This window comes from Gracilinanus agilis, chromosome 2, assembly GCF_016433145.1.
Source record: "Gracilinanus agilis isolate LMUSP501 chromosome 2, AgileGrace, whole genome shotgun sequence".
Taxonomy (NCBI): domain Eukaryota; kingdom Metazoa; phylum Chordata; class Mammalia; order Didelphimorphia; family Didelphidae; genus Gracilinanus; species Gracilinanus agilis.
The window spans coordinates 500081606-500107456 of NC_058131.1; the positions used below are offsets into that span (position 1 = coordinate 500081606).

The window sequence follows — 25851 nt, forward strand, 5'->3', positions numbered from 1 at the left end:
GTTAGTGATAGAAAGAAATGCTGATGATTTATGTGGGTTTATTTTATATCCTGCTACTTTGCTAAAATTATTCATAGCTTCAACTAATTTTTTAGTTTAATCTCTAGAATTTTCCATATTTGTCATCGTATCAGATTCATAAGAGATAGTTTTATTAATTCTTTGTCCATTCTGATTCCTTCAATTTCTTTTTCTTCACTTATTGCTAGTATTTCCAGTACAATATTTAATAATATTGATGATAATGGGCATCCTTGCTTCACTCCTGATCTTATAGAGAAAGTTTCTAATTTAACCCCATTACAAATACTTACCACCCATTGCCTATCCATTACCAATATTCTGCCTTGGAACCAATATAGTACTGATTCTGAGATGGAAAGTAAGGATTTAAAAAAAGACAATATTGGTTGCTGACAGTTTTAGGCATATGTTTCTAAGGAAAAATCATTTAATGTATCAAAAAATAAATTGAAATAAAAAATTCCCCACTGAGTCTTTTAGTAAATATTCTAGAATGAATTGAGGATGAAAAATGACCACTGGTAGGAATTTTGCTTCAAGGTTCTCTCTCTCTGAGATTTCATTTGAATGATGAGCATATTTCCCAAGAGCACAAATAAAGATTGGTAGAACTCCAGTTTCTCCCCTTCATAGCATAATTCATTTATAAATAGGTCATCAGGATCATACTTCATTCTTCTAGAAAACAAGACCCATTTACTCCCACCCTTTCATTTTACAGATGAAGAAATAGAGGTTCAGTGCCTTGCACAAAACCATACAGATAATAAGTATGAGAGGCAATACTTAGACCACAGCAATCAGACTCCATATTTCTTCCACTGTGTCAGGCTGCCTCTTCAAAGTGCTTCCGGTAAAATTTCACATACATTTCTTTGGATGGAGTGGGGGGAAAAAATAGAATGTCCTCCGAAAAGGGAATGGCATATTGAAGAAGACAGATTAGATTGGAAAGGAGGGGTTGGTTCAAGGGCAATGAGAACAGAAAAGGGAGAGTTCCATGAAGGTAAATTTCATCTCAACATAAGGAAAAACTTTGCAAAACAACTATTCAAAAGTGGATGCATTTGGGAGATGATGGCTTGCCCATCATTGTAAGTCTTCAAGCGGAGGTTAGATGACTGCCAGTTTTGAACCATCTCTTCACCATTATGCTTACACTCTAATCATCATCCTAATCCACCCTCCTCAACCCATCTTCTCCTGACCATTACCATCGGCCACACTGGAATCTATCCCTAGGATCCTTGGATTTGACAGGTAAGCTTTTTATCTTATCTTACTGGAAACCAGGCTTCAGTGCCACTTCCCAGCCATTGCCACCCCTTTACAGGGAGCATTACCACCACTCATGCCCTTGAAGATCCCCTTCATATTAGTCTTTCCCAAAGAGAATGTCCAATTCTTGAGGACAGAGATTGTTTTACTTGTTTATATCTGTATAACCAACAATTGTAGCTGTATCACTATTACACAGTGCCTGGCTATATAATGAGTCCTCAAATTATATTTTTTTAAAAAGGTCCAAATGAGCACTTTGCAAACCTTTGAGTGCAATATAAATGCTAGCTATTATAATTAATGAATGTTCTATTATCTACTTGTCTATCTAGCTAGCTATTATTCTATCTATATACTGTCACCCTATCAATCATTCTATCATCTACCATCCTATCTACCTATCAATCATTCAGCCTATCATCTACCATTCTGCCTGACTATCTATCGTCTGTCATTCATTTATCTATCTATTGATTTGCTTAGGTGTAGTTGAGGGGATTTTTGCTCAGGTATGGGCTGGACTTTGAGAATTACTAAGTGATGCTGTGATACTAATCCAGTAAGTCAGTCAGTATTTAGAGAAGTAGTATGGTATAATGGAAAGTGTACCAGTACTGAAATGAAAAGATCTGGGTTTGAGTTCCAGCTCTACCTCTGATTGTTTTATTGATAGTCTAGAGTCTAGACTCTTCTTTCATAAGTTTAGACTCTAGACTTATGAAAGTGATGGAAAAATGTTAATAATGCCAATTAAACTTAAAAGTGTGCACATCTCTTTATGAGAGTTAGTTGTTAAACATTTACTAGCACACTTTTGCCTAGAATCCTTTAATACCAGAGTGAGGACAACAGTACCAATGATTGCCAAGTGTTGTCTTCATATCTTCCATTCTTTTTATAAAAACCCTTACCTTCTGTCTTAGAATCAATACTGCATATTGGTTCCAAGGCAGAAGAGCAGGAAGGGCTAGGCAATGGAATTTAAGTGACTTGCCCAGAGTCACACAGCTAAGAAGTATCTAAGGCCAGATTTGAACCTCAGACCTCCCATTTCTAAGCCTGGCTCTCAATCCACTGAGCTACCTAGCTGCCCTCCCCACTACTCAGAACTTCCATCCTATCCTAAGAATTCAGGGTCCTTGGTCAACTGTGTCTGCTCGACTTCTGGATAAAGTAATTCCCTGACAACTTGATTTTTCTTTCCTCCTCTTGATTCCCATGTGGGCCTTGTCAACCTGTGGGAAAGGGTGCCATAGTAGAAACATGGCTATGATGGAACTGATATTACTTGTAAGCTTCAAAATTAATATGCAATAACTCTAAGTATTACATTTAATAAATGTATTAATAATAACTTGAAATAAAAGAAAATAAAAAGACAAAAGTAAAACCCTAAGTAAAGCCAGCTATCCCAGTTGCACATGCAGGAAAAGAGAGAGAAAGTGGGTTTATCACAAACTTATAAACAACATGTGAAAACACAAACATGGGGATGCAGGGAAAGGAATGCTAGGGGATGAAGTCCAAGGGTACACGATTTCCACTTACACATACTAGAGTCCTCATAAAATAGCAATTGTCTAGGTTCACAGTGATGTTCATATATAACAAAGGGAGTAGGGGGCATGGCTAGCACGATGCCACCATCATTTGCTATTTACTCTCTGTGTAATCTTGGGCAAGTATTATATTGGTTCATAGTTTTCTCATCTGTTAAATGAAAGAGTTGTGCAAGATGATCTCTGAAATACCCTCCAACTCTAATAAATTTATGATTCTATGATCCTAAAGTCAAATGAAATAAAAGAATGAAGTCTTGATTTTGTGACAATATAGTCTACTCCCATTTGAATGTAAATTTCTTGAGGACAGGAATTATTTTTGCCTTTTCTTTGTATGCCCACTACTTTGCAGAGTCTGGAAAAAAAGTAAGAAATAATAAGTGCTTATAAATCAACTGGTTGGTTAGCCAGAGATGTGTAAAATAAAGTCATGAGCCAAAGCCTAGTATCAGCTCTCTTTGTAGTATTTTTATTTGTTTGCTTGTTTTTCTCCCAGACCCACTCCATGTTGACTTAGCCCAAGCTTGGACCACCTTCAAAAAGATGATCTCTTTCGGATTTACTCACACTTTGAATTTAGTTCCCCCAATCATCTCTGGCTCGCCCTGGCATTGTCCTCTATTTATCATCTTTGATCACACCATGGACTATGTCCTTTTTTACACCAAAGAGTTAACCTCCTTTAGACTCTATTAATTGCTATTAATCATAGGTATATGCTGACTTTACCTGACTAAGAGGTGGGGAATCTCACAATAGCCTTCTGGTATATCCAGAAACACTTTCATTCTCCCTAACGCACTCAGTTCCCATCTTTCCCCCAGCAGGTGAATCCTAATGATTCTGGCAACTTTCCTTAAATGTGTGACCCAGATGAAAGATCATGTTTATAAGCTCTTATAGACATTTGAAGTTAAAGTGTCCCCACCAAACAAACCTCGAGTCTCTCTCTGATGCTACTTTTGATGGAGGTAACGTGGTTGTGTTATTGTGGGAAGTTAATGAATTTATGCCGGAATCGTGGTTCTTCTACTTTGGAACCATGAGTAAGTTCCTTCCTCTCTTTGCAAAGTCCATTTCTCTAGAAATTGATCTAGAACTGTGAACCGACTATGGAGGAGAGACTGCTAGTAGAGAGTAGGTTACGTGGGTTGCATAATGCACAAATAATCTAGTGGTGGACATATCCATACTAGCACATACTCATATGCTGCTTTGGACAGGAGGACAAAGTCTGGCCTTTGGGGCAGACCATATGCAGTTTCCTCATAGGAAAAATGAAGGATTTGGCCAAGTTGATAGGTTAGGTCCTTTATGTTTTGTAATTGTGCATTTGTTTCAGTAGTGTCTCACTCTTCATGACACCATTTAAGGTTTTGTTGGCAAAGATACTAGAGAGGTTTGTCATTTCCATCTCTAGCTCATTTTACAGATGAGGAAACTGAAGCAAATAGGGTTAAGTGATTTACCCAAGATCAAATAGCCCGCAAGTGTCTGAGGCCAGATTCTAGCATTCTATTCTAGCATACCATGACTGAATATTTATTTCTTTTTTTTTTTTACTGAATATTTCTTAAAGTATCTAATTTTTCTACCCAAGAAGGCCAGAATTCTGTGAGTAATTTCAGCAACATATATCTCTGTTATCAGAAACTTAACATAGCCACTTTTTCTTTTCATTGGTGGAATAAGTAAATAGTCCCAGGAAATCAATTCAATTAAACAAATATTTATAAAGTATCTAAAGCTGACTGGCTTTGTAGTTAGAAAGCCTAGTTCAAGTTCTGCCTCTGTTAACTGAATGCCTGTCTAACCTAGAGTAGATCATTTAACCTCTGCAGGCTTAGTTTCATCATCTATTAAATGGAGAGGATGGTACAGCTGGTTTTTAAGCTCTCATCCAACTCTAAATCTATAATCCAATGATCCTACTACATTCTAGGCATTGTGCCAGATGCTGAAAAGACAGACAAAAATGAAAACCAGTCCTTGCCCTTAAGGAGTTTACATTCTACCAAGGGACTGAGATTCTCCTCAGCCCAGGAATACTGATTATCTCTAGCCACTCAACTAATCCATAGCATAATTATGTGCTTAATTCTGAGACATTCAGGAATCATTTCATTCTGTTTTCTGATGTCTAGTACAATAATACTGTCAAAAAAAAGAGGAAGGGGAGGAAATCCTGCCATGTCCTGTTCTTAATGAAATTGCTGGCTCTTTGTGATCTCTGCTTCCTTTTCCAGACGTTTACTTGCTATTCTTTAATAATGTTTCTAGAATTCTTCTTTGAGGAATTGCTTTGGGAGCAACTAGGTGGCTCAGTGGATTGAGAGCTAGGCACTTAACCTCTATTGCCTAGTCCTTACCACTCTTCTGCCTTGAAACCATTACATAGTATTAATTCTAAGACTAAAGGTAAAAGATAAAAAATTAAAAATAAAAAAAAAGACTTACATTACCATGGTGGCAGATACCTTCTTCCATTCCCTCTGAAATGTAATAGAAGAGCATGGTGGCTCAGCGAGTCCCACCATAACTAATAGGGAGCCTTGCCAGCACCAGGAAAGACCATCATGATGACCTGAATGGAGTGGTCTTGCAGGGGCCCCAGCTATACCAAGTATGCCCTAGACCAGCTGTCCCCACAAGTGGAATACCTGAGCAAACCTTCCAGAGTCAAATTGAAAAGTCCTATCCATGGATGATTTGGTAGTGGCCCTCCCTTGCTATTTCAGAATCATCTGTAGATGATCATCACAAGCAATTAGGTGGCACGATGTGGCTATGAGTCAAAAAAGACCTGAGTTCAAATCCAGTATCGGATACTTATTAGCTAGGTGACCCTGGGCAAGTGATTTAACTTCAGTTTCCCCCCATTGCAAATGGGGATAATAATAGTATCTGCCTCACAGAGTTGTTGTGAAGATCAAATGTACTTAGCACAGTGCTTGGTATATAGTAGGTGCTTAATATATGCTTATTCTCTCTCTCCTTCTTTAGCTATGAAAGACAGCTGGTTCTGTTGAACCACAGCTCTAGTATCCAGCCTGATCAGATAAGTTTAGACCTAAAGCTCACCAGTGGCCATGATCCTTCCATTAACTAACTAGTTTCTCAACTCCAATTGTGACCTATAGACACAAAGACCAGTGGAACCTCTTACCCAGCTCCAAGCTATCTTCAAAATGAAAAGTAACATTTCTGAGGCAGATCTGACAGCTAATGAAAAAGCTTCCATTGTCTCTATTGCTTCCATGATAAAAAACAAATTCCTCAACCTGGTATTTAAAACCCTCCACAGTCTAACTCCTGCCCACCTTTATTTCAAATGTGAATGCCACATTTCACTCAAGCCAGTTTAAGCTGTTCCCTAAACTTGATAGTCTGCCATCTACCTCAGTACCTTTGCAAGGGATGACCTCATACCCAGAACTCCAGCTTCTTTTGAAGTTCGACTCAGATGCCATCTCCTATAGACAATTATCCTAATCACCATAGCTCCTATGGGTCAGTTTTTGTTCTTTCTTCTTTCTCTTTCTCCTCCTCTGCTTATATACTGATTTTTTAAATCTCTTTTTAAACCCTTACCTTCTGTTCTTAGAATGAATACTAAGAATCGAATCCAAGGCAGAAGAGTAGTAAGGATTAGGCAATGGTGGTTAAGTGACTTGCCCAGGGACACACAGCTAAGAAGTGTCTGAGGGTCTGATTTGAAACCAGGACCTCCCATCTCCAGTTTTGGCTCTTTACCCACTGAGCCACCTAGTTGCCCTGTCCTGTCTATATATTGTATATTTATAGTAGAATGTAAACTTTGTAAAGAGAGAGACTGATTTATTCTTGCTTTTGGAGCCTGTAGACCTAGCAGAATACCTTATAAATTGAGGTGCTTAAGTCTGTCAAATGAACTGAATCAGAAGATCCAACCTCCCACCTTTGTGATAATCACTCCCCTAAGAATTCATGAATAGTGATTTGCCGTTATTTCTCGGTGAGGGGAAAGAAATCATTTAATTGAAAGAGAGAGAGAAAAGGAGAAAATTGTTGTAAACAAGAAAGTGTAAAGCCCAATAACCAAAGCATTTTCATTATATGTAATTTTCTATTTGGACACTGTAAATGCTTTATCCATCTCTGGCTTCATATAAGGAGAAAAGCTCCCAACCCCAACCGCTCAAGGGTATTTGGCATCATGGGGAGAAAAGGACAACAGAGAAGGCAGAAGATCTTTCTTGTAATATTTTTTCCATCATTGAAAAAATTACATCATCAGATAAAGACAATAGCAGCACAGCTTATTGAAATGTTACAAGCAATTTTGCTTTATATTCTTCCTAATAACATTATGAAATCCTCCCTTTTCTGAAAATGCCTTTTTAAAGCACCATGAAATCCTACAGAGAGAAGAAAAAAAAAACAACAAACAATGTAAAACATTTCCGCGCATGGTTTGATCATCATCACCATCATTTGATAATCTTTCATGTGGCTCTGGGACTTAAGCTCACTGAGTAAAGGACTGAAGGCTGGTATGTTTGGTTTGCATATCACTTTTAGGCACCAGTGCACTGCCTCTCTTTTAGACGCACAGCTTTTAATGGAGGAGAGGTTTTACAGTCACCCTCTGAGGTGTGGGTCCATGGTTGGAGGTGGTGTGTGATGTCTCTCCAAAAAAAAAAAAAAAATGCACGGAGACCTGTTTGAGAGTTCTGATTTAGGAACCCAGTATGGAAAGTAATTTCTCATAGGCACCTGTGGAAGGACACTCACTTTCAGTCAAATTAGAAGCATCTATTATTTTTCCTAAGACTACAACGCTGAAATGTGACTTTCATACTGACATAGAAGGACCAAAATTTAAAGGGAAATGTATCTTTTGGGCAAAGGACAACACAATTAGTTTTCCGTGCAAAGATTGAATACATGTTTCCATATGAAATGAAATGTGTGCACACTTATTTACAATCATGTTAAGTGCATGCGATTTCCTAGTTCCCACAAGCAGAGTTATTATCTGTGGAGTCAGATTAAAGCGACCTTTTAGCCAGAGATTTAACATTTTTCCAATTTAAGGCAGTTGCTGATGGGCTCCAGTATTGCACCAAGAGCAATTTCACTCATATTGCCCCAACATTTGTCATTTTCCATTTGTTGCATCATTGTCATGAGAAAGGATGGCACGTCAGCAGCCATGGGCAAAGATCATTAGAAATATAGTTCACCCTTTTCATTGTTTTTTTTTTTTTTTTTTGCAAATGGGCCTTTTTTTTCATTCTTGTTGATGGCCTTATCATATAATTAGGAAACTTGTGGTATATTAAGAAGTCTAGGATACTTATAATTTTGTCTGATGTGTTGAGTGAGAACCTACAGCAATCCAGCCTTCATCCACAGCATTATGGATGCTAGAAACCAAACACAGACAATAGATGAGTTGCACTGATTTAGACAGAAATTAATGTCATCTCAGAAAAAAGGAAGGGAGATTCAAGAGGACCACAAATAAAGATATATCTACCAATACTTCTTCCATGGCATTATATTCCATGGCAGTCACTGTAAGTCACTCTTGTGTGTGTATTTCTATGCTTTAATCGGAATGTGTCTATAGTTCGAAAATTAATGTATTGTTAAACTAACTTTTCCATTCATTGGGCTGCCAATGAGCTCAAGGTCAAATGCCTGCATTGGTTTAAAGCCAAGTAAACAAAAGTCAGCATGGCCTGAAGTCATCGGGCTACTGTCTCCTTTAGAAAAGGTAGTCTGTGAGCCCAAGGGAGGATAGCATCCTTATTTCCAGCCTGGCTTCCCATATAGAGGGGTAATCTTCATCTCTATACCACATAACTAGTTACAAAAATTAGGAAATGTAATTCTTACAATCATAGAAAACATATTAGAATCAGTAAATATTTCCAGATCGGAGCAGTCACTTTCTCAGCATGTTTCTTGAGTTAGTACATTTGACCATGAGCTCCTTGAGGGCAGGGACTGTCTTTTGCTTCTTTTTGTATAGCCAGCATTTAGCACAGGGTCTAGAACACACTAGGCATTTAATAACTGTTTAATGATTGATTGGTTGTAGAACCTGGAAGTTTTCTTTGTAGATTCTTAGAGCTCGAAGGGACCCAAGAGGGCCATCCTCTAGTCCAGCCTCCTTATCTTACAGGTGAGAGACCAAAGCAGAGAGGCAAGTGACTTACTCCAGACTACATAAGCTGACTAGGGACAGCACCAGGGCTAGAGTCCAAGTCTCCTGACTGCCATATTCAGGCACCTTTCTACTCTACTGCTCTCATATCATTTATTTAGTTAGTGAGATCATCCATGCCATCTTCTGCCTCCTTCCCAAACTTTGTTTTCTTTTAAAAACAGCCATGAATACTCAGTTCATCTAATAAGGAATATGTTAACATACGTTCAACAAAATTGGTTTTATCTTCTGCCTGCTCCTTGCAGGACCTAATGATGTTGCAGAAGTCTAGTATTGAAATAAAAGGGGTAACAAAAATCACTTTGGAGTTGGCGAGTCTAATCATGTGCTTAGTCAGTGTCTACAGCTAAAAGAAATGTCCTCTTTTTTTTGATTGGTAGATGGATACAACCATAGTGACTTCTGTTGTGGTGCACAATTTAGCCTGATCTTTCAAAGAAAGCATCCTTCATGCCATGCCTCCTTACCCTGCCCTCCACAAAAAATGTTCCATGTACTTTTAAGTGTTGTCTTGTGTGAAAGGGAAAGAGATCAAGCCCCTTATTTTATTTTCAGTCTCTCTGGAAACCTTCCACTACTTGCAGAGGGTTTTAGGTCTCACAAAGCATTTTGATATGTGAGTTCTTAGATTTATCTACCCTGTAGGACTTATCTTGGCTCTTTCTTTTTCAGGATACCAGCATCATTTGTATCTGAGGATTATTTTACATATGAAAGAAAATATAGGTATGTGCGTGTGTGTGTATATATGTATATATATACACACACACGCACATACCTATATTTTTCTATTACTGTATTGGCTACTTCAGTTATTTGAGGTCTGATGCAGTTAGGAAAGCTTATATTTAGTACTCCAGCAAATGTACGTGTTTCATTTGTTTCATTTGGTGCAAAATGCAATTTTATGTTTTGTAATGTTTTGTTCTTTCCATGTGTTGTGTTCCTGCAAGGTGAACAATAAAGTGCATAACAATACAGGTGGGTAATATATACATCATTTCTAAATGATAAAATATACATTCTGGAGTTTGGGATGAAAATATGTTAGGCTGGATCTCCACGGGGTTAGCATTGACACATTCCATAATTAGCCTCAAATGTTATCTTTGTACTTCTCTCTCATGCCTTTCCCTTGGCCAGACTCTACCTCATCAGTACCAGCAATCTCAGTAGCTGGAGGCACAGAGGGATAATTGTGTCCCAAGCAGCCCTGCAGGACTAAGGCTTGTCTTCATAAAAAGGCAGAAACCTCCAGATGCTGCAGTTTGGGGGTTCAGTGGAATGGAGAAAGGCCCATTACCAAGGATCCATAATTTAGGCTGATCAAGGACCTAAGCAAGTATGAAACCCAGTGACAGTGATTCAGAGGCCTTTTATCCAGAAATTTTCCCCGGGCTTAATGTGAACTCATGAATTAAATCTGCCAGTCCATCATAAAAGGGTGGGTAGCTACACATAGTAAGAAACTATGTTTAACTCTTGCATAACTTTATGTAAGATATTGTAGAGATAGAGGGTCTTGTGAGTCAAAGTTCTAATTCATTCTATTCAGACCTTTATTCAGTCTGACCACAATCCTATCTGGGTTTGAGAGGGCCATTTGGTTCATAGCCAGTCTCAAAAGGCCCAGACTTCTCCCATAGTTCAACCCTGTAGCAAAGGGAAAACATGAAATGGAGCCTAAAGAACAGAGGAGGGAAGTTTGGAGAAGGGAAACACCACGTTTATATGTATACCATCTGCACAGCCATGCCTGTGTGGAAAATGGTCAGGAGGATTTCCATGATGGAAAATCTTCCCAGATAGATAACTATTGGTTTAGAGATATCATAGGTGCATCTCTGACCTGAAAGCCAGATGATGGACTAGATCATGCCTAAAGATCCCTTCTTTTAGTATTAACTTATGGAAAATCATCCTTCTTTGTTAATTGACTACATTATCCCAAGGCAATGAATGGAACGGAATTGAATCATGAAAACTTTTAACAAGGACCCCTTGTTTGCTTTTCTCAAAGACCAGGGGGTCAATGTGAGCATGCAATCAAATATACCTCATTGGGATTATATAAAGTTGAAAAAAGACAATAGTAAAGACTGAAGTGCAAACAGTGCTGGAACCTCAAACTCACTAGCATTTCCTTATTTATAGCAAAAATCAATTGAAGTGGTTGTCTCAACACTCTGGGTGGGCCACTGTTTCCCTCCCCTACCCCAGGGCCTCGTGGAACATTCAAGAGCATCGTATTTTGGTTACTTATTCATCATTTGGCTTGACATCACCAACCAAGTCCAGGTTCAGGTTCTAGGGAAGAGAGTATGAGATAAGAGAAGAAGGTAGGAAAAAAAACAGAGTTCTTCAATAAAGAAAGAAAACCAAAATTTAAAAGCTAAAAAAAAATGGAAAATACTTCTTTGAAGGATGATAAAATATAATGAATAGTATTAATGGCACTTAAACTCTAAGCACTTAAAACATGTTGCTCTTAACTGACTAGATTTGGTTGATGGACAGGTTTTCCCCTTGTTTGAAGACATCGGGGTTGGATCTCACATCTCCATCCCACTCCACCCAAAAATGACAGAGAGACCTGAGATGCTAATGATTCATGGTCCTCATCTATCTCTAGGTATCAGAAACAGATGATATCAGTTTTTGTAAAAAGTCATATTCAACTATAGTCAACAGCAGGATGCTGACAACATGCAAGGCGGTAGCTTCCCACCCCACCCACCCCCTTTGTCTGCCCACGTTAAAAGCAAAGTTCTGTCAGAAAGCATGAAAAGGGAGAATTAAAAACCAGTCTGCCTGACATTGGACTATTAAGGAAAACAAAACATTTATCATTGAACAATATAGTAGTTGAAGCTGCATATTTTTGCCTATGTTTTCCAGTTATCTGGGCTACCCCTCAGAGAAAAGAAAAGAAATTCAGTATTTCTTTTATCATTGGTTAAGGTGATATCCACAGTGTGATGCTTTTGTGTTGTTCTTTTCTTTCTTTTTTAATGAGAAAAGTAATTGCACCTTTTAACATGTCTGCTCTGATCTGCTTCCAACATCCGGCTGGTCTCAGGTTCCATGGACATTCTTTTGGAGTTTAAAAAGACTATGCATTAGATGATTTTAAAAAAATCCAATCTGAGAGCACTTGCCAAAATATAGTGAATTTCTAATAAGTTACCATTCCACCCCAATCATTTCCCCCTTTCCCATGTGCATACATATCACTATGTATATTCAAGGAAACATACAAGATGTTCAAGAAACAGGACTCCACTGATAAGATATATAATTCTCACTTTTTTTTTTCTTTCAAAAGGCTGGTCTAAAAAATAGCTGCCCTTTTTTTTCCCAACTATATTATGCCAGGGTGGTAACCTTCCAGTTGTATTGCCATGGTAACTCTCTCCCTTAACATTTCACCATGGTAACCTACTTGTTGAAACTCCTGATGTGTGTTCTACTGTCACTATTTGAAGTGCTGTACTTTGATTCATTTTGGCAGAGCCAGCTTTCAGTCATTTATGGCACAGTGAAAATATTCTTCAATGCTATGTAATTCAGACTAATTAAAGAGGTTCATATAAGGCACATGTCTCAATATGTATATAAAAACACTAACATCACTTAATCCAAGTCCAATGTCTTTTACATTTAATTTCTGTCTTCAAGTAATGATTTATTTTCATGTTCCCTTTCTTTGGTCTCAGAAGGTATCATGCCATTCTCCATTTCTGAATGCTGTTGGATACAGTTAGTCAAAATGGCTGTGCTCGAGTTGTCCGAGTTGCACATTTTTTCCGAATCATCTTCTTTTTTCTCTTCGTCCAGGGAATAATTCCGGAAGGTCTTATATATTTTCTGAACGTCCTCTGGGACGCTCTTTTTAAGGTCTTTGTTTTTCCTCTTGGTGAGCTTGGAGGAAGAGGACCCGAACTTGTTGATGATGTTGTCCTCGGATGCTCCCTGCCCGTGTTTGTTCAGATGCTCCGTCCCCTTCAGGCGCAAGTTGTTGGGCCGGTTATTGATGCTCTCCTGAGAGGAAGCTTTGAAGCGCCCAGTCTCCAGGGCAGCAAAGACGGAACGCTTCTCGGGAGACAGCATGTCCAGGGAGTGGGCCCTCTGGTCCAGCCCCAGGCGCCTGCGCTCCATGCTCCTGATCGTGGCTGCCCGCTGCAGCTTGTCGTGGATCTCCACACTCAGGCGTCTCCGCGTCTCCCTGAACTCGGCGGTCACGTTGGCTTTCCATTCGGCTGCATGGGCTTTTATTTCACCAACCTTGACAAAAAAACAAAATTCAAAATGCCATGAATTAGAGCAGGTTTGATGCTAATTACACGTCTAACCCTTCTTTCTAGGGCATTTAAACACTGGCTTCACACCTATTGCCTTCCCCTAAAATCCTATGAAGAACGTGAGAGGTGTTTCCATTTTAAAATGGAGAATTGAGGTATGGTAACATCAAAGTCATATACCTGGTCAGCTGGGGTGGTGTAGTGGTTAGAGCAGGGCATCAGGAAGATCTGACCCCAAGTCCAGCCTCAGACACTTGCTATCTCTGTGTGTAACCCTAACAGTGGGAAATTCATATTACAATTGTTTATTAGACATTGGAACTTCAAGATCAGTCCTGGTGAGTAAACCAGATAAAAACTATAACTCTATTGGCTCTCTAAATGTAGTAGGTGTATCAGGAACACCTCGAAAAGTCCCAAAACTTTCTCCTTACCTTGGGTAAGTCACTTAACCCTGTTTGACTCAGTTTCCTCAACTGCTGCTATTGTTGTTCATCCTTTGTTGTTTGTTTGTTTTTTAATCCTTACCTTCCATCTTAGAATCAATACATTCTAAGGCAGAAGAATGGTAAGGGCTAGGCAATGGGGGTTTAGTGACTTGCCCAGGCAATGGGGGTTTAGTGACTTGCCCAGGGTCACACAACTAGGAAGGGTCTGAGGCCAGATTTGAAACCCAAACCTCCCATATCTGAGCCTGGCTCTCAATCCACTGAGCCACCCAGCTGCCCCTTCATCCTTCATTTTTAAAGAGGATCAATGATATCACAGGATGATGTACTAACTTGTGCATGAATTGGATTTAAGTGAGGCAGAGTTGCACAGTCATCAATCTCACTCCATTGTCTAGAGTCATCAAAGTCCAATGGGAGGACAAAATTCAAGACTGGCAATGACTCAGGATACATTGGCTTCTTCTGTAAAATGAACTTGAGAAGGAAATGGCAAACTACTCCATTATCCTTACCAAGAAAACCCCAAATGGGGTCACAGTCATACACAACAGAAAACCAACTGAACAGGGACACCACTACCAAGGGTTAGTGATCATAGGCAGAATGATGACAACAACAATATTAACACATTTATCAAGTTGTAATGGTCCTTTTGTGGTGGCTCTAATGTTTGTTTCCAAAGCACTTTCCCAACAGCACTGCCAGGAGATAGAATATAAGCTCCTTAAGGGGAGGGATTGTTTTCAGTTTTTAATCTTTGTACTCCCAACTCTTGGTATACAACAGGTATTTAATACATGCTTTCCAAACCAATGAGTGAATAAGTGCAGGTAGTGGTTCAAGTAGTAGTTCACATTTATAAAGTACATTAAGGTTTACAAAGCACACTTCCCACCACTAATCTAAGTGAGACAGGAAAGGATTGTTATTTACATTTTATAAATGAGAAAATGGAGGCTCAGAATGGTCGAGTGACTTCCTCATGGCCACACAGTTAATGTCAGAGCCAAGATGAGATTATACGATGTAGGAGAGTGTATTATCATTTCAATCTAGTATATCAGAAGGGCAGGAGGACTGGGTCCTAATCTTTGTTCTGCTGCTAACTAGTAATGCAACCGTGAGCGAATTAACTATTCTTTTGGACCTCAACTTCTTTATGAAGTGATTGCCCTTGATAAACTTTTAAGATTTCTTCCAATTTCAAGAACCTAGAAATCAATGTTCTTTCTATGAAACTAGAAACTTTCAAACTGATTCATCAGTAATTAGTATGGTTTCATAGAGTCATGGAAATGGAAATCTAGAAGGGATCTTAGACGTATTACATTTGATTTGTCATCATTGGTTGCCCCTCAAGAGATAAGCACAAAATACATTGAAGATGCGTCATAACACTGTTCTTGGGATCCAGGCTATGGTTAAATATATATAAATCAGATCATGCTGTCAGGAGGTTCTTCCAGTATATCTGATAATTTAAGTTTCTTTGTCAGGGTTCAAGAACTTCCCATTTTGGAAGCAGCATGCTACAACTGAAAATCAACTGTCTAGGATCCCAGAGATATGGGTTCTCATGTCATCTTAACAACTAGAATTCTGTCTCTGTGATATTGGCCATATCCCTTAACTCTTAACTAAGCCCCAAATTACTTATAAAATAAAGATACATAAACGTTCCCTGCTCATCTCACAGGACTAATAAGAGGGCTGTATAAAGAAGTACTTTATTTTTTTATTTGAAAATTTTTATTTAATTAATTAATTTAGAATATTTTTCCATGGTTACATGATTCATGTTCTTTCCCTCCTCTCCTCCCATCCCCTTCCTGTAGCCAACAAGCAATTCCCCTGGGTTTTAAATGTATCATTGATCAAGACCTATTTCTATATTACTAAAATTTGCATTAGGGTGATCGCTTAGAGTCTACATCCCCAATCATATCCTCATCAAACCATGTGATCAATCATATGTTTCTCTTCTGTGTTTCTACTCCCACAATTCTTTCTCTGGATGTGAATAGCATTCTTTCTCATAAAACCCTCAAAATTGTCATGGATCTAAAGAAGTACATTAGGAACCATAAAGTATTAGATAAATGAAAAGCACACATTTATCTACTCTTTCGAAAAACATTTAAGTGCATATGGAGCATCTGGTAGATATGGGGAAGATACAAAACTGAGATAAGACAATATCCTTGTCCTCAGGTGAGTTGAAGTCTAGCAGAGGAATGAAATAATGATACCCTGTTATATACATTACTACATGATAAGTAAATTCTGTTTAGTCATTTCAGATGTATGTGACTCTTTGTAACTCCCATTAGGGGTTTTCTTGACAAAGATACTGAACTGTTTTGCCATTTCCTTCTCCAGCTCATTTTGTAGATGAAGAACTGAGGCAAACAGGATTAAGTGGCTTGCTTAAAGTCACATAGCTGTAAAGTATCTGATGCTGGATTTGAACTCAGATCTTCCTGACTCCAGGCCTAGTGCTCTAGAGAGAGGGCCAAAACAAAGTGTTTAGCAAAGTTCAAGTGAGAAAATTATTACTTACTGGCATTATCCTAATAAAGTCCATAGAGATTAAGATTTTTAAAACTAGAAGGGGTTACAGAAATCATCAAATCCAACGTAATTTTGCAGTTGAGGAGACTCATAAGATCTAGAGATATAAAGTCACTTGCCCAAAGGGGCACAGGCAATAAAATGGCAGAGCCTGTATTCAAACTCAGATCTCTGGGTTTTAAATCTGGTGCTCTTTCCACCATATAGCATGATGCTTCGTGGTGTAGTTGTAGAATGAGATTCAAATGTGTAAAGAGAAAGACCTAGAATTCAGTGAGCTTTGGTTAGTAAGACAAATAACATGCTTCCTTAAATAGACAAGTAACTCAAATCTTTGCAGACAAGAAAGTCGATATTTATACAGTTCCTTTTTCATTCTCCAGCAGTAGTGTCTGCTGATCTTGTTAGATAACTGGAGATTCCAATTTGAAATGACATTGACACAACTATTTTTGCCAAGTAGGAAAATGAGACTTTGTGCCCAAAATAGGAAATAAAGTAGGGAATTCATCTTTTCATGTTCTTATATTGTGTTTTGCATTAAATTTATCAGCATTTATTTACATCTTTCTATTAGATTGCAAACACCATGCAGTCAGATGCCATTTCTTATTTAATCTTTATAATTTTGCACAAAGCAAAGTACTCTGAACAAATTAAGTGCCTAATAAATGACCAAACTGAATTTATTCATTCATTTTTTCCATTGGGCTACTCTGTATAGTTATTACTATAGATACCCCTTGATGACACAGACCCCCTCGCTACCTCTTCCCGGAATGGTTATACCTTTACTCCTTCTCCTTGGCTCATTGGAGGAAGCAGGGGAGTTGGATTACTCCTTGCCCACCACTGCTATTTTGAGGTTCTCTTCCTAATTCCACCATTTAGTAATCTCTCCTCATTTAATGATTCATGCTATTCACATATCTACCACTCAATCATGGTCCTGCTAGCTGTTATCTATCGACACCCAGGTAATTCCCCTTCCTTCCTCTATGAGGTTAGTACATGGCTCACAATTTTCTCTCCATCTTCTGCCCTTATAGTAGGGGACTTCAAAATACATATTGACTCCCCCTCAAATACCTCAATCAAAGAAACTTACTCATATCCCATAATCTGTCCCACCTCAGTCACACATTAAGGTAGTCATATTCTTGATCTTACCATCGAGCATAAATGTACCACCTCTACATTCAAGAATCCTGAAATCCTTTTATATAACCATAATCCATTGGCTTTTCACCTCTCCCTATGAATTCCCTACCAAACCTTACTCTTCATCTGTACTGTGACCTCTAGTCCCTCAATTTTCTCTTAGGTAATCTCCCAATGCTAAACCAGTCTCCTCTTTTCCCCATCTTGACCTCTTGGTGAACCAATTGAACTCTACACTGTCCTCCTGTCTTGAGTCTCTTATGAATCCTTTATCATTTCATAGATTGTGCCCTGCTCAGCCTCAGCCCTCAGTCACTCCCATCATTTGACTCCTTTGCTCTTATATATATGCTCCTGAAACAATGGTAGAGAACATCATGCAACCATTTTGAATTTACTATGAATTTATAATTATATTACTCAACCTTCACTGGACTTTGTTACTACTAGGCAATTCTACTATACCTCCCTTATCAACTTACTCTCCCACTCTTAATAGTGGCTCTTCTAAACCTTTTTATCCCTCCTCAAATCTCCCATAGCTCCCCTCCCTCAAACTTCTCGACTGAGAAACTTGCCTCAGATATTATGGAAAAAACTGGGTCATTCACTGTGAGCTTTCTCTCTTTTCCCCTCTTCCTTATCTCACATCACTCATATGCCTTCTGCTACTCTCTCCTCCTTCACCCCTCTCTTAAGTGATCATATGATTTTACTCCTCATCAAGCCTAAGCTCTCTTCCTGCTCTAGCAATCCCATTCCATACCATCTCCTCCAGCAGATTTCCCCCTCTCATCCATGCTCTATCACTTATTTTTAATCTATCCCTGTCTACTATCTCATTCCCTACTGCCTATAAATATGCCCATATCTTCCCCCATCCTGGAAAAAAAGACAACTTGATTCTTCTATTCCTGCTAACTGTCGTCCCAAATCTCTTCTGCCTTTTGTGGCTAAACTTGAAAAAATAATTTACACTTGGTCCCTCCATTTTCTGTCTTCTCGCTTCCTTCTTATCCCCTTATAATATTGTTTCCAATTTTATTATTTATTATTCCACCAAAACTGTTCCCTGCAAAATTAACAATAATTTCTTTTTTAAAAACCTTTACCTTCCATCTTTGAATATGTATTGGTTCCAAGGCTAGTAAAGGCTAGGCAAAGTGAGTTAAGTTTTAAGTTAGGACTTGCCCAGGGTTGCACAACTAGGATGCCAATAACCTCTTAGTTTTCAAGTCCAGTCTCTTTAACCTCTCTACAGCCTTTGACTGCTGATTACCTTCTCCTTCTTAAAACTCTCTTCTTTCTAGGTTTTTGGGACAGCACTCTCTCCTGATCCTCTTAATACTTATCTAATGGCTCCTTCTCTGATTCCTATTCTGGATCCTCATGAAGATCATGCCCCCTAACTGTAGGTGCCCCATACTGTTCCATCCTGGACTCTCTTTTATTCTCCCCCTATATTACTTTAATTGGTAGTTTCATCAGCTCCCATGGATTTAATTACTATCTCTTTGTTGATGACATTAAGATCTATCTGTCCCACCCCAGCCTCTCTGTTGACCTCCAATCTTGTGTCTCCAACTGCCTTCCAGACATCTCCAACTAGATATCCAGTAGACACCTTAAACCAGCATGTTCAAAACCTAACTTATTTATCTTTCCCCTAAATTCTCTCACACCACCCTCTGTCTACTCTTATCTTCCCTATTACTATACAGAGCAACATCATCCTCTCAGTTCCTCAGACTTGCCACCTGGTGTCATTCTTGACTTCTCATTATCTCCTCCCCTTGTCCCCATCCAAGCCATTGCCAAGATCTATCATTTTCATCTTTGCTTAATCTTTCAAATATACTTCCTTCTCTCTTCTTAATACTGCCACTACTCTAGTGCAGGTCCTCACCACATCATGCCTGATTGTTGCAATAGTCTGCTAGTGGATCTGACTGCTCCAAGCCTCTCCCCAGAAACAATCCATCCTCTATTCAGCCACTAGTTTTCCTAAGGCACAGCTCTGATCATATTATTCCTCTACTTAATAAACTCCAGTGGCTTCCAATCATCTTGAGAACCAAATAGAAAGTCTCCTGGCATTCAAAGTCCTTTATAATCTAGCTCCCTCCTACCTTTCTGGTCTGCTAACATCTTACTCCCTGCTCTGTGCTCTTCAATCCAGTGACGCTGGCCTCCTAGCTGTTCCATGAATAAGACACCACCTCTTGGCTTTGGACATTTTCTCTGGATGTCCCCAATTCCTGGAATGTTGTCCCTCCTCATCTCTCTCTACTACCTTCCCTCATTTCCTTACTAGTCACTTTCTACAGGACTCTTTTCCCAAACTCTCATATGTCTTTTCCAACACCTCAGCTGCATTCCTTCTTACTCTGATCTAAACCATTAACAGATGAGAAAACAAACCCAGGAGGGTTAAGAAATTTGTATGAGTCACCCAGCAATTGGGTGGCTCAATGGGCACAAGAACTTATGCCTCTTGGACTCTGTATACTCCATGTATCTAGAGATAGAAAGGACCATCTATTTCAATCTTTTCATTTTATAGATAAAGAAAATGAATTCCAAAAAGGTTAAGTGAATTTCTCAGTTACATGAGTAGTAAGCATCAATGGTTTGATTTGAACACAATTCCTCCGATGTCAGAGCCAATATTCTTTTTATTGTCATGCTTCCTCTCTTCCCTGATTTACTGATTTTGCTTCTATGCCACACCAAAAGATTCCACCTCACTTCTTTCTCCTTTTTATTCTTCATAACAGTATATACTTTTGAATCTTTTTTAAACTTATGTCATGGCTTTCTTCTTTCCAGTGCCTTTAACTAGGTTTTCATAAGAATGGGTGCCTATGGGTCCACTGTATTTAGCCATTAGAATATATTTTTCTCTATTAGGAAGAAAACAAGACTGCTTGATCTTTTAACTCCTTTTCAGAACTGATCACTATTGCGTGACTTGATATGCAGCATAGTAAGGGCTCATACTAACATATAAAAAAAAAGTGGTGTATCACAGCATTGCCTAATCATATAACCTTAAATACAGTTGAAGGAAAAATACAATTTAGTGGGCCTCTTTCTGTTCTCTCAGTTTCTTCCTGTGACTACTGATAGAAGCCAATCTCACATAGAAACCCACCATGCTTGATCTTGATTCCTGCTCAGCTATATCTAAAGGTTTTGTTGGGGTTATTTTTTCCCTTTTCACTGCTGGGAATGTGGTATACCCAAATACAAGGTACTCAATGTTAGACGATTAATCGAGGCTCCATCTTTTTTCCCCTACCAGGAAAGAACTTAGAGATGACTAATCTATTGCGTATATTGGTTAAAAATTTCATTTGAAAAAAAATGCAGTTTGACAAAACTCAGTGAGAAGCACTAGGGCAAGACAAGTACAAATATGAGGTTAAGACTATCTTCAGATCGGTCAGATGTTTCCTGGAAAAAAAAAACCAGCATAGGTGAAAAAAGTACCATACCTCTTCTTTTGTCTTTTTGGACAGAACCCGAAGCCAGTCTCCAATCATACTGAGGACAGCAGCAAAGTAGGCGAGACCCACCAGAATCCAAAACCACACTAAGGGCTTATACCACTCTCGATAATTGATACCAGCATTCCCCCCTGAAAAGAACCAAATTTTATTCTGTGATTATTTTTTATATATTAGCCTTGTGGCATCCATTTATTTTAGTCCATTAAATGAAGGTTTATACCCAAGAAGAATACAGTGGTGCCTTGATACATGAGCACTTTAAGTCACAAGCAGTTTGAGATATGGGCAGTCACAATTGGGATTTTTTGCTTTAAGTCACAAGTAGATATTTGAATCATGAGTTTCTGCCCATGGGAGGAGCCTGAGGTAATCAGTACAAGCAAGATTAAGGAAATGTTGAGGATTTGGGAAAAAATTAAAGAGTTTATTGAAAAGACACACCCAGAAAAATTTGCAGCAGGTTGTGCATTGGAACTGTGTAATGACACTTGCTTCACACACTATTGAAACGTACCGAAAGAGAGGAAGAAACAAACTTCCATCGAAAGGATTTTGTTGAAATGGCCTCTAAGTGAAATCAAGGAAAGTGTGGCAAAACAGCCAAAATTCAATGAAAAAAAAAAGTAAAGTAAAATAATAGTAATTAAATTTAGCAATAAAATTACGTATCATAAGTAATGTGTAAGATCAATTTTGCATTTAAATGTAGCATTCTGTGTGTGTTAGAGAGTAAGTTATGTTAAGCAATAGCACACAAAATGAAAACCACCGCCAGCATCTTTGCCTATACTTGAAGGTAAATAACATTTCATAAGTAAGTTTATTTCTTTACATTCTTTCTTATTATCTATAAGTATATTTATTTGTTATTTACAAAGTACATTTTCATATTTAAAAGTATATACATAAACAAAAAATTCATGTGTTTTTAGGGGGCCAGAGTGGATTAATTGCATTTCCATTAATTTAAATGGGGAAATTCAATTTGACACATGAGCAAATTGAGTTACGAGCTTGGTCACCATGGAACAAATTAAACTCGTGTGTCAAGCTACCACTGTATCTGATATGAACTGATAGAATTCTCCAAAGTTAGAAACTCTTCTAATGGTCACCAAGAACATATTCTTCCCCTGCATGCCTTCTCATTCCTAATTGAGGAACACATTTTGTCATATAAAATATTGGGTGAATGACTATCATTCACTTATGTCTCACCTTAAATTGTGTATTATGATAATAAATTAAGTCAAAGAGAATAAGCTGAACCATTATTTTTAATTTCCCTAATTTCTTTATTTGAATGTAAAATAAAATAAAAATCTTAATAAAATAAATAGTTTTCCTAAATGGCTTGGCATTCTTCAATAGATTTGTGGAATTCTTCCATGGCACTTAGCTAAGAAGGAAAAGTATGAATTGCAGTGAAAAATAGAAGTTTTATAATTTCTCAATCCTCTACTCAAAGCACTGTCAGTTAGTATTAATCAGAATTTGTCTCCATGATACTGAACAACCAGTATTTTCTTTCAAGTAGGACCAAAGGATGTTAAAGCTAGGGGAGGGGGAGAAGGAAAGGTGTCAGGTTGGAGAGTGGGAAAGAGTTGGAGATCATGTGTTTCAATACCTATCTTCTTTGACAATTAGTCAGCAGATTGAAAACAATTTGACAAATTGAACTGACCAACTGTTTGCCTGTATTGACTTCAAACTAATCATTCAGTAGGGTCAAATTAGCTTATCCAGTAGTCCCATATAAGCACAGATATCTAAACAGATTGTAAAATATATACCATCTACTTTCCTGACCTGGATTAAGGAGAGGGAAGGGATAAGGGATTTTATTCAAATATTTAATGTCGTGTTTGACTTTTAAAGCCCTCCACAATCTGGCCTTTTACTACCATTCCAATTTATTCATACTTTACTCCCCTCTACAAACTCTGCAACCCAAGGAAATTGGCCTTTTTGATGTGCTTCACACACAGCACTCCATTTTCCAATGCTGTGATTATTTTACTGGCTGTCTTTCATTCCTGCAGTGTTCTTTCTCAATTCTACTTCCCATCTTTCTTCAAGACTAAGCTCAATTTAAAATATATATTAAAAAAAAAAAAGATGAAGCCCAAGTCTCATCTTCTACAAAAGATAATCTAAACATGAGATCTATGTTAGTGATAAGTGAGCTGAACACTGCTAAAGGAAGTGAATCATGTCCCTCTTGACATTTTCCCTCTAAACAGGAACTGAAGAAAGAAGAAAATTGTAGCCAAATGATAGGAAGAATTCAGGTTCTCCTGAGAGAAGGAAATAAAAGAATTGATGGAATTAATTAATTGATTAGTTAGTTTTTATTGTATGTCCAAAGGCAATAAGCCACACTTCATGAGACATTTAATCATTTTGCATTGTTCTGCTTATTACAAGTATTTGCAAAAACAGAAATAACTTCAGCTCGAGTTTCAACATCTGCCACAGGGGATGGAGAGATGCTAAAATTCTTTGAAGTAAGACCCTCTGAATTAAATACCTATTACTTTAGTGCAAAGATGGAAACAGGTAAGGATAATTCGACATATACTTTAGAATATGCATCACGAACAAGGAATAAGCCAGCCCACATGAAGACTTCATGACTCTACATCATTGACATGATTCCTTAAAGAAGAGAGATGTTAAATGGTGTGCCCACGGTCTCATGGAAAAGGGTGAGTATTGGAACTCAGGTGTCCCTGATTCCAAGTTGAATGTTCTACCTACTATGACTTGCATGTAAGGGACAGCAAGTAAATCAATTTGGTTGGACTATAGAATTCATGAAAAAGAATAATGTGCAGTAAATTCAGAAAGATATGAGCTGGAACCATATTGTGGAGGAGTCTGGAAGGTTGAACAGAGAAGCTTGCTTTGCATCCTAGAGATAAAAGAGGGGAGTAGAGCTTCACGTGCAGGGAAGTAATGTGATCAGAATTTAAAGTTTTAATTCTGAACTATTCAAATGAGTTATGAATCATGAAAAACTAAGCAATGGGTGAAAAGATTTTAAAATAAATAAAGTCAGCCATCTTTACTCCTCATGCTGTAGACATCATTACTCATCACAGAGAAGGAAATGATTATTTTTGGGATGGCATATGTTGGTAATTGCAGAGTGCCTTCACTGTAAGCTTGATAATTAAAATTTCCATTATGTGTTGGTATTTAAAGAATTCCCCAAGGGTCTGGCCACATCTAGTGACATTAAATTCATGTTGATAGGGATAACACTAGACCTGTGATTTTAATGGTATGGAGAGGGAACTCCCTAATGAGGAAAATCTTCCTACCAATGCAAGATAGCATTTTCTCAATAGTTTAAAGTCTTCACTAAGGAGTTAAATGACTTGCCTAGAGCCATGTAGTCACTATACAAAAGGGGTAGATCTTGAACCCAGGTCTTTCTGGCTTCAAGGCCAGCTATCTATCCACTACACTGTTTTGAGGGTGGAGAGTTTAGAAGGAGGTAAAATGAATCAGGGTGAAGGACAGGATCCAGACACGAGATCTTATCTATGTAGAGAACGTCCTTGAAATTTAGTTTTAGAGAGTTGCCTGCAAAATGGGGAAAGTTCGGGCCCTGGAATCGGGAAGACCTGGATTCAAATCTAGCCTCAGAAACTTACTAGTTGTAGGACCCTGGTTGAGCTACTTAATCTCTGCCAGCATCAGTTTCCTCAACTGGAAAATGGGAATAAAATAGCACCTACCTCCCGGGGTTATTATGAGGACCAAATGAAATATGTTCAAAGTACTAAGTACAGTGCCTGCCATAGAGTAGGCGCTTAATAAATTGTTGACTGATTGATCGATACTTCACTTTGTACTGGGAAGTGGTTCCACAACTGCTGCCAATGTTCTAAGAATTAAAAATCCAAGCTTCCCAGCTAAGAGCCAGAGTGAATAACAAGCTCCCACAGTTTACTTCATCATTCTTCCCTTTTCTCACAACAGTCTTCTCAAGGATTCATTCCAGAATGAGCACTTCATGGCTCCTTCTCTTTGGGGTCATCCCACCCATCCGTAAGGTAAATGTTGACCTTGGCATTCCTTTTACCCAGTAACAAGGGCCACTAGGGTGTGCTAGAGAATAATGCAATTAGTGCCCATTCTCATCCCTACTGAACTGGGTGCGGCCCCTCAAAGTCAGGCGGCAAGATGGCATGACAGCAGCACCTCTCAGCTGGGGATACATTCAGTTGATAACAAAATCAACCAGCAATTAATTCTATTCAGCCGGGCTAGCAGAAATAATCTTCCTGATAGAGAAGTTAGCTGTAGAGCAGCCTAGATGAACAGCTACCAGGCCAAACCATGCAAGCAATCAAGCATCTACTGAGTTTTTATTTTTAAATGATGTCACCTGGTTTCCTGGTGCATTTAGTAACATATAGTAGTATCACTATATGTTAGTGATAACAAAAATCCAGCCTTTGTCGGACATGCATTTTTTCTGAGAAGTCTGCTGGAGCTTTTCAATAGACCCTCAGGCAAAAGTAGTCTTTGTCTGTCTAGAGACATGTAAGAGGGGAAAACTAGATATTTAAGGTGTGGTTGCCAGAAATCAATTAACTCGATTTCAAAATAAAATAGACCCAAGTTAATTATCAATATGGCTGTTAATAAAACCCTAATACCTTTAAATATATCGTTATTGTATCAATATTATTTGTAACAGACAACAGGAGGAATTGAGGTCAACCTCAGTCAGTGGAAACTTTCAGAGTGCTATTG

At 38.3% G+C, this 25851-nt stretch overlaps 1 protein-coding gene across 1 annotated transcript in view; it reads right to left on the reverse strand.

Moving 5' to 3' along the window:
• Window positions 1-12744: 12744 nt before the first annotated feature.
• The window catches only part of KCNK10 (potassium two pore domain channel subfamily K member 10), a 190885-nt gene continuing 177778 nt past the window's right edge, over window positions 12745-25851 (reverse strand). Inside the window, exons 6-7 of the mRNA XM_044662122.1 lie at window positions 21067-21209; window positions 12745-13368 (exon numbers count right to left, since the gene is read on the reverse strand). Of these exons, the coding sequence (XP_044518057.1) occupies window positions 12745-13368; window positions 21067-21209 (767 nt within the window). The remainder of the gene's footprint in view (window positions 13369-21066; window positions 21210-25851) is intronic.